Source organism: Chelonia mydas, chromosome 28 (assembly GCF_015237465.2).
Source record: "Chelonia mydas isolate rCheMyd1 chromosome 28, rCheMyd1.pri.v2, whole genome shotgun sequence".
In the NCBI taxonomy this organism is placed as follows: Eukaryota; Metazoa; Chordata; order Testudines; family Cheloniidae; genus Chelonia; species Chelonia mydas.
The window spans coordinates 7,154,510-7,168,588 of NC_051268.2; the positions used below are offsets into that span (position 1 = coordinate 7,154,510).

At 48.9% G+C, this 14,079-nt stretch overlaps 3 protein-coding genes across 15 annotated transcripts in view; 2 read left to right on the plus strand and 1 right to left on the minus strand.

Moving 5' to 3' along the window:
- Positions 1–14,079, minus strand: part of LOC102934530 (zinc finger protein OZF) — a 1,287,564-nt gene that overhangs the window by 414,779 nt on the left and 858,706 nt on the right.
- Positions 1–14,079, plus strand: part of LOC102930400 (zinc finger protein 501) — a 1,110,025-nt gene that overhangs the window by 265,123 nt on the left and 830,823 nt on the right. The window lies entirely within an intron of this gene.
- LOC102932398 (gastrula zinc finger protein XlCGF57.1) overlaps positions 1–14,079 on the plus strand; it is a 135,386-nt gene that overhangs the window by 111,148 nt on the left and 10,159 nt on the right. The window contains exons 1-3 of one of the 12 annotated variants that reach the window (XM_037887437.2): positions 3,953–4,285; positions 11,298–11,384; positions 12,358–12,484. The exons of 1 other annotated variant lie outside the window; for it this stretch is intronic. In XM_037887437.2, the coding sequence (XP_037743365.1) occupies positions 11,313–11,384; positions 12,358–12,484 (199 nt within the window). In that variant the 5' untranslated portion in view covers positions 3,953–4,285; positions 11,298–11,312. Of the gene's footprint in view, positions 1–3,952; positions 4,286–11,297; positions 11,385–12,357; positions 12,506–14,079 lie in introns of those variants that run through there. 10 more of the 12 variants (XM_043537409.1, XM_043537408.1, XM_037887436.2 and 7 more) reach the window with 10 other exon arrangements.

Genomic DNA, 14,079 nt, shown 5'->3' on the forward strand with positions numbered 1-14,079 from the left:
ATATATTCTGGTGGTAGTGGATTCTCTCTCCTTTAGAGGCAAACATGACGACGAATGCCTCACTAGCAATCCTCAGCTCAGTGGGGTTTGACTCGGGGCAAATTTTTATACATAAGAACGGCCCTACGGGATCAGATCAAAGGTCCATCTAGCCCAGTATCCTGTCTTCCAACAGTGCCCAATGCCAGGTGCCCCAAAGGGAATGAACAGAACAGGTAATCATCAAGTGATCCATCCCCTGTCGCTCATTTCCAGCTTCTGGCAAACAGAGGCTAGAGACACCATTCCTGCCCATCCTAGCTAATAGCCATTGATAGATCTATCCTCCATGAACTTATCTAGTTCTTTTTTGAACCCTTTTATGGTCTTGGCCTTCACAACATCCTCTGGCAAGGAGTTCCACAGGTTCACTGTGTGTTGTGTGAAGAAATACTTACTTTTGTTTGTTTTAAACCTGCTGCCTATTAATTTCATTTGGTGAGCCCTAGTTCTTGTGTTATGAGAAGGAGTAAACAACACTTCCTTATCTACATCAGTCATGATTTTATAGACTTCTATCATATCTCCCATTAGCCATCTCTTTTCCAAGCTGAAAAGTCCCAGTCTTATTAATCTCTCCTCATACGGAAGCCGTTCCAGACCCCTCATCATTTCTGTTGCCCTTTTCTCAACCTTTTCCAGTACATCTGTTTTGAGATGGGGCAACCACATCTGCCCACAGTGTTCAAGATATGGGCATACCATGGATTTATATAGAGGCAATATGATATTTTCTGTCCTGTTATCTATCCCTTTCTTAATGATTCCCAGCATTCTGTTTGCTTTTTTGACGGCCACTGCCCCTTGAGTGGATGTTTGCAGAGAACTGTCCACAGTGACTCCAAGATCTCTCCCTAAATTAGCTAATTTAGGCCCCATCATTTTATATGTATAGTTGGGATTATGACAGGTTTCAGAGGAGCAGCCGTGTTAGTCTGTATTCGCAAAAAAGAAAAGGAGGACTTGTGGCACCTTAGAGACTAACAAATTTATTTGAGCACAAGCTTTCGTGCTCAAATAAATTTGTTAGTCTCTAAGGTGCCACAAGTCCTCCTTTTCTAGTTGGGATTATGTTTTGCGTGACTATGAGAGAAATAGGATGTTCCACACTTCTGGTTACCTCCCTCCCACCCTTGAGCAACTGTCTGGGTGAAGGATTTAAAATGATGTTGAAAACTTTTGTGGACCCACAGCTCAAGTTACCTGCTATTTCCCTATGAGGGGGTTCCCCTGGGAACGCACAAGATTCTCCGCTTTTCAACTGCTCTATGGGAGAAGGATACTGGGCTCCTGGACCTAATGAGCATGGAATGGGAAGGCCTGGCCTCTCCAGAAGGGGAGTCCATGGTGGAGGAAAAAACTCCCAGAACTCCTAGGTTTTGCCCAGGAGCCTCTACTTACAGCACAGTGGTGAGTAACAGAAAGTCTGGTGTGACCGTACCATGTGGAGTTGGGCATAGGGTATGGTGGACCAAGTTATGATGCTCATCTCTGTGCAAAGAAATAAACTCCAGTTCTCTTCATGTGCCAGTATATTTATGCCTGCATCTGTAATTTTCACTCCATGCATCTGAAGAAGTGGGTTTTCTACCCAGGAAAGCTTTACCCAGCAGCCCCCCCCACCTTTCCCCAAATAAATCGGTTAGTCTTTAAGGTGGCACCGGACTCCTCGGTGTTTTTAAAGTTCACTAAATATTTCAGGGGAAAGGGTCAGAGTGGCCCCCAGCAAGAGTTGGTGGCTGCATGCTGAGGCCACCAGAAATTTGTTGTGTGAACCCCTGGTACAGGGAGGGAATGGTGGTGCCTGGAAAAACCCAGGCAGGAGGAAGAGAGACTTAGGCATCTACCCAAGACAGCTGATGGCTAAGGAGCCTGGCATATGTGCCCTCGTGTGTGTGTGTGGGGGGGGCATACAGATGTAATTGTAGTTAATGGTGACACCTGGCTTTTGTCTGCAGGCTGCTTACAACCGACTGCTAGAAGGGACATTTCTTCCAGACGGCTGCATTGATGAAGCGAATGTAAGCTCATGAAAGCTTACACTCAAATAAACTGGTTAGTCTCTAAGGTGCCACAAGTCCTCCTGTTCTTTTTGTGGATACAAACTAACACGGCTGCTCCTCTGACACCTGTATTTGTGAGGTATCCTCCAGCTCAGGGGTGGCCAACCTAAGGCTGAGAATGAGCCAGAATTTACCAGTGTACATTGCCAAAGAGCCACAGTAATACGTCAGCAGCCCCTTTCCCCATCCTCCACCCCCTGCTCCCAGTGCCTCCCACCCACTGGCAGCCCCACCAATCAGTGCCTCCCCCTTCCTCCCCACCCCTCTGCTGTTTTGTGGCATGCAGGAGGCTCAGGGCGGGGCACGGGAAGGGGTGGAGTGGGGGCATGGACTGTGGCAGAGCCAGGGGTTGAGCAGGCCCGGCACATTGGAAAGTCGGTGCCTAGACAAGGAGCCGCATATTAAACTTCTGAAGAGCCGCATGTGCCTGGACAAGAAGCCATGGGTTTAAATTGCAGGAGGGGCGGTTTAGGTTGGACATGAGGAAAAACTTCCTAACTATCTGGCTGGTTAAGCACGGGGATAAATTGCCTAGGGAGTCAACAGGATGAAATTCAGTAAGGACAAATGCAAAGGAACAACCCATTGCACACACACAAAACGGGCAATGACTGCCTAGGAAGGAGCCCTGCGGGAAGGGATCTGGGGGTCAGAGTGCATCACAAGCTAAATATGAGACAAGAGTGTAACACTGCTGCAAAAAAAAAAAACAAAAACAAACGCAAACATCCTTCTGGGACGTATTAGCAGGAGTGTTGAAAGCAAGACACGAGAATTACCGTAATTCTTCCACTCTACTCCGCATGGATTAGGCCTCAACTGGAGGATTGTGTCCAGTTCTGGGCACCACATTTCAGGAAAGAGGTGGGACAACTTGGAGGAAGTCCAGAGAAGAGCAACAAAAAATGATGAAAGGTCTAGAAAACATGAGCTATCAGGGAAGATTGAAAAAAAAAACAAAACTGGGTTTGTTTAGTCAAGAGAAGAGAAGGCCGAGAGGGGACATGATCACAGTTTTCAAGGACATAAAAGGTTGTTACAAGGAGGAGGGAGAAGAATTATTCTTCTGAACCTCTGAGGACAGGACAAGAAGCAATGGGCTTAAATTGCAGCAGGGGCGGTTTAGGTTGGACATTGGGAAAAACTTCCTCCCTGTCAGAGTGGAGAAGCCCTGGAATGAATTGCCCAGGGAAGCTGTGGAAGTTGCATCACAGGCAATTTTTCAGAGCAGGATGGACAAAAACACTTGTCAGGGATGGTCTAGATAATGCATAGTCCTGCCACGAGTGCAGGGGATGGGCACAGATGACCTCTCCGGGTCCCTTCCAGCCCTACCATGCTAGGGAATTACATGCACCCCTATTGGTCGGCCTCTTGCCCAGAATCCCTTTGGGGCTGCATCCCCGCTCCCCGCTTTTAATTCTTTGGGGTACGGTGGCTCAGGATGGGCAGCAGAGCGGGAGGCTGAACACCCCTGGAGCCCATTGGGCGGGGACGCCGCGCTGGGCTGCTAGCCCTGGGGCACGGCTGCGCTGCCTGGCTCGTGCGGGAGCCTTCCTGGGGTGCCCAGATGTTCCGATTTTATAGGGGCAGTCCCGACTTCGGGGTCTTTTTCTTGTCCAGGCTCCTGTTACACACAGACCCCCCCGTGTCCCGATTCTTCGCATTTGCTGCCTGGGGACCCTAGGCCTCCCCCAGAGCCGGAGCAGAGTTTTGTGCGGCTGGCCGGGAAGCCGGTCTCTGGCCAGCAGAGCCTGGTTCAATCAGAGATGGGACCTGGCCCCCCCGTCTCTCTTGGCATGCGCAGCTGGCAGTGTGGGGAGCTGGGGGGGAAGGGGGGGGACAATCCTACATGCGCAGAGGCGGAGCCCAGAGAAACTACATTTCCCACCACACCTGGGGCTTTGCAGGGAGCTCCCCCCCCGCGGGTTTCAGGCTCCGGCAGCCCAGCTGGGAGGGGCCCAGAGCCGGGGGGGGCCGGGAGAACAAAGGAGGACGGACCGTGTGTGCGATCAGCTCCCGCCCGTGGAAATGCCCCGCTGCAGCCCGCGGCTGTGAGCAGAAGGGTCTGTGCCGGGGGGGGGGACCGTCCTTAACCCCCCCGCCCGGGCCCCGCTCCCGCTGGAGCCGCCCTGGGGCCGCCCCGGGCTCCGCCCGCCCCGCTGCGGCGCTGCAGCCTCCAGGTACCGGAGCGACCCCGGGGGTGGGGCCGGGCGGTGACTCTGCCCCGTGTCCGGAGGGGGGGGGGGGGACAGCAGGAGCCCAACGCCCCCCAGCCCGGCCAGGCTCTGCCCTGGGGGGGGGGGGTCCCAGAGGGAGGGGGACCAGCCCCCACTGGGGTTCCCCCCCCCATTTTTACCTGCAGTGATTTGTCCTTGTTTGGGTGGGAATCGTTCCCGCGGTGATTTCTGAAACGGGAGGAGGGTTAATGGGCAGAGCCCCGAGACACAGGGACCTGGGGGGGGCCCCACTCTCTGCAACAGGGCCTGGAAAGGCCCAGGAAGGGGAGGGTGCAGCAAGCGCCCCCCCGGAGAGGGCCCAGCTGAGGTTTCCCAGTCCCAGCTACTTCCCCCCCCCCCACGCCCAACCCAGCAGCCTCCCTCCCCCCCCCCCCCCCCCGCCTGCTAGTCCCATTCCCAGACCGCCCTGCCAGCCCTGCCCCACAGCCATTGGGCTTCTGACTCCAGCCCCACTGAGAGCCACATCACCCAGGGCTCCCGGCCGGCCACGTGAAGGTCGGTCCAGAAGAATCGGTTATTGATTGAATATCACTGTTTAATCCCCTCAACTTTCCCCTCTTCTCTCTTGAGCTGTTGAATGGGGACATAAAATATCCCCTGGTATTGGCACTTCTCTTATATTGGCAGATATTTAGTTTGTGCCCCGTTTTTCTCCTCAGTTCTGAAATACGGATATCAGATTCTTGAAAAACAAAAATCTTCCCACTTTTCTCTCCAGGTGTCTGACTGATTTAGTATCCCTGGAGATTTTCCCCATCTAATTTTCTGAGAACATCGACCCTTCTCAGGTGTTGCCCTTTCCTCCCCTTCTTGAATACTGAATTTTCCTCTTTTCGCTCTAGCTATCAAAAGCTTGACCTGAAATCCATTCAAATTTTACCCCTTTCCCTTGTGCCCACTACTGCTAGAAAATCCCTCAAACTTTTCCCCACTTTCCTCTAGCTTGTGATAGGATGCTAAAATTCCCCATATTCGCAGCCTTTCCTTTTTCTTACTAAACACAGATCTCAAAAATCAGATGTTACCATTTCCCATATTATCCATATCGGATTTTTTTTAAAAATCCTCACGTGTTCGGAGGTGCTCCTCATGGGTTTCAATCACAACCTTGTCTACCTTTTTGGAGGGAACCTGTTGCCTGCGTCTCTCCATCTCGAAGGTTGCAGGGTTACCTTTGCTCCCAGCCCTCCCCAATCTGATGCCTGGAATTCCACCCCCTCCCCCAGATCAGGCCCTTTATCTCCCCCCATCCCTCCCTGTACAGACCTGGGCCCCTGGTGTGCTGGAGATGGCGCAGACCTCAACAGAGGTCAGGCCCCCCCGTTGTGGAAGGCTCTGCACAGACCCTGACCAAGAGCTGGGTCCCCATTGTGAGAAGTGTGGCACAAACTGTGACTGAGGTCAGGGCTCCTATCGTACTAAACGTGGCTCTGACCTGGACTGAGCTGAGGGCCCCCAGTGTGCCGGGTGCTGCAGAGACCTTGGCCAAGTTTGGGGCACTCATTCTTGCTGCAGAGACCCCAAAGGGCATCACAGACCCTCTTTCGATGTTCCCTCTCATTCCCCCCCCCCCATGCATATGTGGAATGAATTTTGTTGTGACTCAATATGGAGGTGATGTGTGGCGGGGTGGGGCTGAGGGGTTCAGAGTGTGGGAGGGGATGAAGGGCCAGGGTAGAGGGTTGGGATGCGGGGGGGGGGGGTGAGGGCTCTGGCTGGGGGTGCAGACTCCCCCCCTCCCCTCCAGCAGCATCTGGGTTGGGGGTAGGCGCCTCTCCCCACTGTGATAGCTCCAGGGCTGGGGCGGGGAGGGGGGGAAGTGTCTCTCTCCCCCCTCTCCCTGCTGTAGGGGATCCAGGGCTGGGGAGAGGCACCTGTCCCTGGCTGCAGCAGCTATGGGGCTGGGGAGAGGGGTGAACTTCCAGCGAGCATGATTCCAGTTTCCTTTCTTAGTGTCCCCCTTCCCAGCTCTGACACCACAGAGCCCTACACCTGTGTCCCTGTTCCCATTTCTCCCACCCACCTCCTGATTGACTGCAGACTCAAGTTTTACTGTACAGTTCTGCTTAGCTATACCTTAACCAATCATTTTACTGAAATTTAAGTAACCAATCCTAACATATCATAATATGATTTAACCAATTATATCCCACCACCTTAGTTTACACTCAGCAAAATTAATTATACAGCAGACAGAAACAATCACAGAACCAGACAGAGATGAGACAGACAAATAGCAAAGTGGGAACTATAGTGACAAAACAATACAGAAGTGAGGATTTCACATCCCAGCTATGGATAAGTGAGTTCTTGCCAGACAGGATGCTATCAAACTAAGTTTCCTTTTACATCTTCTAGGCACTTCCCTTTCTCTGGAGGCGATAGGATACAATCCTGTCCTGATAATGCCTAACAGCCCCATAGCACCTCCTTTCGATGTGACTAGTTTGGAATGGGAGGAGGTGACCGGTTGCTTCCCAGCTTATGGCTGCCTCTGCTGCTTAGCCAAAGGCCTTAGCCCAAGAACAGGGCCTCCGACTGTCTCAGTAAGAGAAGGCCCTTACACCGGCAGACAGTGATTTTGATTCTTTTTATACCTCTATAACTAGCCAAGTGATAAGAATACATCTAAATTCTTAGAGTCTAGGCCTTTACAGACAGGCCTGAATGTCTATATCCTAACATTAGGGCTCGTCAGGCGTGTGCTCTCTAGGGAGCACATCACTGGCCAGGGCTTCCAGTCTTTCAGGAGTGGGGTGCTGGATTGTGTTTACTGATCTCAAAAGGAGAAGACTGATGTCAGACAATATCCAAAGAAATCTTGCAAACAATTATGCAAATAGACTCTAATGCTATTAAAACATGGTGTTACTATTCAGTCGCTTAAAAGTATGTAATTACAATTATGAGATAAGCATGCAAAATATGAACTGGCATCTAATTTCCATCTCTTAATGCCTGATATTTTTACACTCACACCCACCATCTGTTTTGGGTTTTTTTTTTGAAATTTGAGGCACAGCACCAGTCAAGTTAATTAATGAATGCATGTCAATTACTGCCTGCTTTCTGTTGCAAAAGCATCTGATTGAGCACCTAATTAAAACTGTACCACTGTATGTGGAAATGCCTCAGAGCTTTGCTCCAGTGTGTTTAAATGTGAAGGAAAAGTTTCTAAATTAAAATACATGGCAGGATGTTAACAGGGGGAAAATACACAGAAGTGCCTCTACCGAGTCCTGTTAACTTCTTGTCCCAACCCCCCATGAGTTCTGGCCTCTTGGTCAACTCAGCTCCCAGTCCCACATCAGCTGTGCCCTCTCCTAGCCTAACCCGTTTCTACTGCAGCTCTTCGTCCCCCTCGTCCAGGCAGGGGGTTGGCGCTGCAGCCCCTAAGGCACCTGCGTTAATCACTCTCACATACTGAGGCTCTTTAGATTTCAAGGAATGATTTATCAGAGTTACTGACTCTGGGAGGTGGGGGAGAGGAGAGGGAGTTTGCTCCCCACACTCTGTAGGGCCATGTTCAACCCTGGTAGCCTCCATGTTACCTCATCCTCCACCCTCCCCCATGTGTCTCTGCTCATGTGTCAGAGTGTCCCCTTCTGATCATAATGCCACTGGCCTCAGCAGAGCTCCCAGACAGGAGCTACATCACGATGGGTTTACGGTACTGAGAGTAAAATACATGCCAGGGAGAGTGTAATTATCCTCAAAGCAAGCATCACAGTCTAGGAAGTGAAATAATTAAAGTATTTCATTACTTAAAAGTAGGCTTGAAAGGGCTGGGTTTTTAATCAGTAAATGTCAAGTTCACTGCACATGCAAACACAGATGAAAAAAATATGTATATAGGCAAAGTGACAAATGCTGCTGGAGTAAGTGGAATTTGATTGAAGGATGTTTACACTGTATATTTTGCATGTGACATTGACAATTTGTTTGAACAGCTCTAAAGATCTAGCTTCTTTGAATCTCAGCATTTAATCAAATCAGTTATTGTCTGGCCACCCCCGATAACTTCCCACAGCGCTGAACACTGAAATGGAAGAAAGGGTTTAAAATATATACACTGATATCAGTTAAAATTATTAATAAAAAAATGGACAAAATGGATTCAGCAAAGCCAGCCAAACAGCAATCGCAGTATGCTAGGGGATGGAAATTCACAGCTAAGGAACCCAACCTTAATTCTGCCCTGTAGTGACACCAGGCAATCGCCATAGGGCTACGAATGAGGCATTTTACTGTATAAAGCCCCAGATTAGATTAGACCAATTTGTAAAGACATACCCTGAGGAAAAAATCTTGTATCACCTTCACTGGGTTGTTTCTTTTATTGGTAATTCATGAATATTAAAGGCCAGAAGGGACCATTATGATCATCTAGTCTGACCCCCTGCACAATGCAGGCCACAGAGTCCCACCCACCCACTCCTGTGATAAACCTCTCACCTATGTCTGAGCTATTGAAGTCCTCAAATCGTGGTTTAAAGACTTCAAGGTGCAGAGAATCCTCCAGAATTCCCAGAAGTCAATAGATAAATAATGTTTTATCAGTTATGAAGTGGCCATTTGAGATTTCTGGGAAGTGTCTATAATTTTGCACGAGGGGCCAGGTCCTTGGAGCGACGGGACCTTGGTTTCATTTTAACCTGTGCATACTCAGCAGCTTCTGGATTTTGGTTCAAAGTATTAACATTTTTCCCTGGCCTGTTCTTACAAGTACTGCTATAGAAAGTAGGGAGGGGCAGAAACTCACTGCAGGATCAGTAGCTGAGTCCCTTAGGTATTTATAGCTCATCAGAAGAAGGACGGGGATTGGTGGGTGTCTAGGGATTTAATAACAAACACAAATATCATCATTGTTAATGAATTTTCATCTTCTAATTCCCATAACCCACTAATTATCCCTTGCTGCCCCCGGGAGTCTGGGGCGGGAGTACTAGTAAACTCCTTTAGCCATTGTGGAACCTAAGGGACAAGGATCCTTCACATCCCAGGGTAGGGAAGGACCCTCAGGGGCTGGCTGCAGTCTCCCCTTGCTGCTGTGAGAGGAATGGGCAGATGGGAAATTAATTTCTTCCAGGGGGTTGAAAATGTTTGGTTTAGAGTCCTGCGCTCGGTCTTCCTGTTTGTCTCCTTCTGCCACTTTCAGATCTCTTGGAGACAAGGTGGATGAGGGAATTTCTTTTAGGACCAATTGGAAAAAAGTTACCTCTAATATCCTGGGACTAATCTGGTGCCAAGAATTTTCAGTCTCACTCCTTTTCCCTTTGTACCCCCTCCCAGTCGGGACTGCCCCATATGACGGGGCAATTAGGGTTCACTGCTGGAGGTGGATTGCGTTTCCCCCAGCACTAACGGGAGTGGATGCCTGTGTGCATCAGAGAAGAGGAGCTCTGGGACTCACACTCTCAGGGGATGAGACGGGAGTGGATGTTTGTGCAACGTGTGAGCTCTTGGTAAAATGCAAGACTGAGCAGTTGCTGCTCCCCCATAGGATGATTTTATTCACTATTTCTCTTCTCTCCTCCACTGATTTTTGTCCCCTTCTCTCTAAAGCTCCAACCTTTGTTTAAAACCCCCTTAGATTTGGGGTGTTTCCCCACCCATTTTATCAGCAGGATTTGTCCTTGCCTGGGTGGGAAATTATTGACCCGAGTCTCTTCCCAAATGGGAAGAGAGTTAGTGGGTGCAGTTTGGGACAGCCTGGAGACACGGCTGCCTCTGGGACCGGGAGCAAGGTGGCTGTTCTCTGCCAGCAACAGAGGGTGGAAGGGGCAGAGGAGGAGCAAGGGACTCTCCTAAAGGGGTGCTCCACCACCTTCAGACTTGACAGGATGGACTCAGCCCCCAGAGTCTTGGCTTCTGCTATTACTGCCACATCTGGGTCAGGACCTGTCAAGGTTCCTTCCCCACTCTGAACTCTAGGGTACAGATGTGGGGACCTGCATGAAAGACCCCCTAAGCTTATTCTTACCAGCTTAGGTTAAAAACTTCCCCAAGGTACAAACTTTGCCTTGTCCTTGAACCCTATGCTGCCACCACCAAGCGTGGTGAACAAAGAACAGGGAAAGAGACCACTTGGAGATGTCTTCCCCCAAAATATTCCCCCCCCCCCAAGCCCTACACCCCCTTTCCTGGGGAAGGCTTGATAATAATCCTCACCAATTGGTACAGGTGAACACAGACCCAAACCCTTGGATGTTAACAATGAAAAATCAGGTTCTTAAAAGAAGAATTTTAATTAAAGAAAAAGTAAAAAGAATCACCTCTGTAAACTCAGGATGGTAGATACCTTACAGGGTAATCAGATTCAAAACATAGAGAATCCCTCTAGGCAAAACCTTAAGTTACAAGAAGACACAAAAACAGGAATATACATTCCCTTCAGCACAACTTATTTTACCAGCCATTAAGCAAAAGAAAAATCTAATGCATTTTCTAGCTAGATTACTTACTAACTTAACAGGAATTGGAAGGCTTGCATGTCTGATCTGTTCCCAGCAAAACCATCACAGACAGACAGACCCCTTTTTCTCTATCCGCCCCCTCCCCGCTCCAGATTTGAAAGTATCTTGTCCCCTCGTTGGTCATTTTGGGTCAGGTGCCAACGAGGTTACCTTTAGCTTCTTAAAACTTTATAGATGAAAGGACATTGCCTCTGGCCAGGAGGGATTTTATAGCACTGTACGCAGAAAGGTGGTTACCCTTCCCTTTATATTTATGACAGGATCCCTGTTAATGGGAGGGGTTCACCATGTCTCAGAGTTTCACACTAGTGGGAGGGGGCTAGGCTTGTACTGGAATTAGGTCACTCTGTGCTTCACAGTGTGGCAGAACCTAGAATGTCCATTAGCAGGGAAAAATCCTGGGGGAGGGTGTGCAAAAAATCTGCTTATAAAATGGACAAAACACCCGTCTGAATTCTCACATTGCCCTTCTCGCCCAGGCAGGCTGCAGAATAATGTCCCCGTTTCACTCCAGATCATCCCATCCTCCCAGGGGGAAGGAAATGGCTGCAATGGAGCTGGCTCAGGTAAGGGATTATGAGGGAGCTGGTGGTGGGTTCTGCTTGGAGGGAGAGGGAGAGGAACAGTACAGGCATAGGAGGGTGGGAGCTGCTAGAGGTGGTGGGAGGCAGGAAATATCTAGGGTGGAGAAAGGGAGGGGACAGGATGTGACAAACTTGCTGAGACTTGTGTAATCTGGGGCCTAGTTTCAAGGAATAGGAGTTAGGAGTGGAACTTCCCCTCTTTGTTGAACAGTAAATAACCCCTTGTGCAGGGCTGGGAAAACTTCCCAGACTCCCAGTGCTGGAGCCTGAACCGACGGACACTTCATTACTTACTGCCCGATCTTTGGGACAACTGCAAACTTTATCAGTGATGATTTTATTGGTTCTTGAACTAGCACAGGGCCAAGAACCAATCCCTGTAGGAAACCACTAGAATACATCAACTTGATCAGGATTCCCCATTTAGAATCGCAGTTTGAGATCTATCAGTTAGCCAGCTTTTAATCTATTTAATCATTCTAATTCTTTAATCAAGATATTGTACTGAACCAAGTCAGATGTCTTACAGAAGTCTCAGGATAGTACAACAATACTCTTAACTTTATCTGTTACCTGGGGTTTTCAGAAACTCCTTAACTATGTCACTCCAGGCAGTCAGGAATAAATCAATGGGAACACAGCAATTCTCTCTGATCAAGGAGTAATGCAAGTAAGCCTGCTCATGTCTAGCACACACAGACATAAGCAATAGGTTTAGAACATCCCAATTCTGGGACGGTATTGAGTAATCAACGACGGGTCAGTACTGGCCAAATGCCTCCCTGCTGGGGAGTAAAGATGACAGGAAAGATTTCTCTCCAAGGATAGCTCCAGATGACTGCTCCAACGTACACTCTATTATCTAAGCTTCTATTTACATGGCCCTGCTCTCCCATGAATAGTGGGGCTGTGAGTGGGGCAGCAGGTCCTGAGCGGGGGGCTCTTGTTCTTTCAGGGGCCGGTGACTTTCGAGGAGGTGGCTGTGTATTTCACCAAGGGGGAGTGGGCTCTGCTGGACCCCACTCAGAGAGCCCTCTACAGGGACGTCATGCAGGAGAACTATGAGACGGTGGCCTTGCTGGGTAAGGAGTCCTGTCCCCTTGGTTATTAGAAGGTGTGTCATCTCTGAAGAACCTGAGTAGTAATTTCATACTGTTACTTATGCTACTCCTGGGGGAATTGTGCCCAAAATTAAAATTCTGCACCAAAATATTAAAAATTTGGTGCACAATATTTTAAAATTTGTCAAAATTCTGCATATTTGTCAATAATGCAATATAATCCAGCTAGTTTCAATTATTTTGGTAATTTATTTAAACTGCAATACAATGGATGGAGAATGGGACTGGGGAGCATTGGAGAAAAAAAATCACCACACCCCCTCAGTCTAATAGTAGCTACTATTGACCCTTTACTTCTAATTAGTAGTCAACAAATATATGAAGCCCTACGCTCAGCGTTACATCCTAGAACATGAAGAACGATTTATACTGGCTACTGACCATCTCCAAAAGAGGAGAATAGAAAACAGTTCATGGAGCACATTTTGATAGGAATTTTTTTTCGGTCCAAAAAATTCAGACCAGTCCTAATCACTAACACACCAAGAACATTTATAAGGCCATACTGTCCTTTAGAATAAGGTTCCTTTGCACCACTCTGGCAATGTAAAGGAGCCTTAAAACTTTTACACCTGTTTTATACTCCTGGGGGAATTCACTAAGAATAATGGGAAGAATTCACCGAGCAGACAGGCTGCTACATTCTCCTCTGCCTGAGGCAACAGAGCCTGCCCCCACACCTACCGCTTCAGAAATACTCCAAGCCCCCTACTCCATGCCAAGCATGCTGCAATAGTGAATTTCTCACACACACACCACCCCCACCTACCCAGCCCTCCATCCCAAGGCAGTGATTTACTTCTCTACCAGCTGCTCTGGGTGCCCAGACTGACCTATCTGCACTACCAGGGAGTAGGCGCGTGACCGCTCTTGCAGCTTCCCTTTGCTTCCTCATCAAAAGTCATTTTTCTGCAGGTAGGCAAAGAAATCTGGGTGTGGGGGCAGGAATTCTGTGCATACTCACTGATGCAAATTCCCCCAGAAGTAATCAAATAAGTTTTGACAAGTTTCCTTGCCCACCCTTTTTGGCCTTATCTCCCACCCACTAGTATAATTTTTTGGACATTTGCATTTTTTGGTTCTGTCAGTCACTTTAAAATATTCTTACTGGATGCATTAAAATTACATTAATAACTAAAATATGCTGTCCGTACAATTCTGAATTAAGTTGAGTAAATAGGTGTATGACTCATGCATGGCTTCTGTGACAGTCAGATGAGCTCCTCTTTTGATAGGAGAGCGTGAAGGGAAAAGGGAGAACAGAGCCATGGGAGGGGAGGAGAAGGGGGGGAAGCAGATAATTCTGGGGTGCCAGGACGTGGGGAGGGTGTGTGCAGGGTTAGAGCTCAGAAGCAGCAGGGAGGGATGAGGTAGTGAGAGACGAGGAGAGAACAAGAAGTTCCCAGGATACCGGGATGTGGTACCAGCTGAGAGTAATGGGAAGAAGGAGAGGGGAGTGTGGATGAAGGGCAGCTAGGAAATGGGCTGGGTGGGTCAGTGGGAGGGAGGAGAGGTTTGGGGGATGTAGAGCTGTGGGGGATCCCAGACCTTTAACC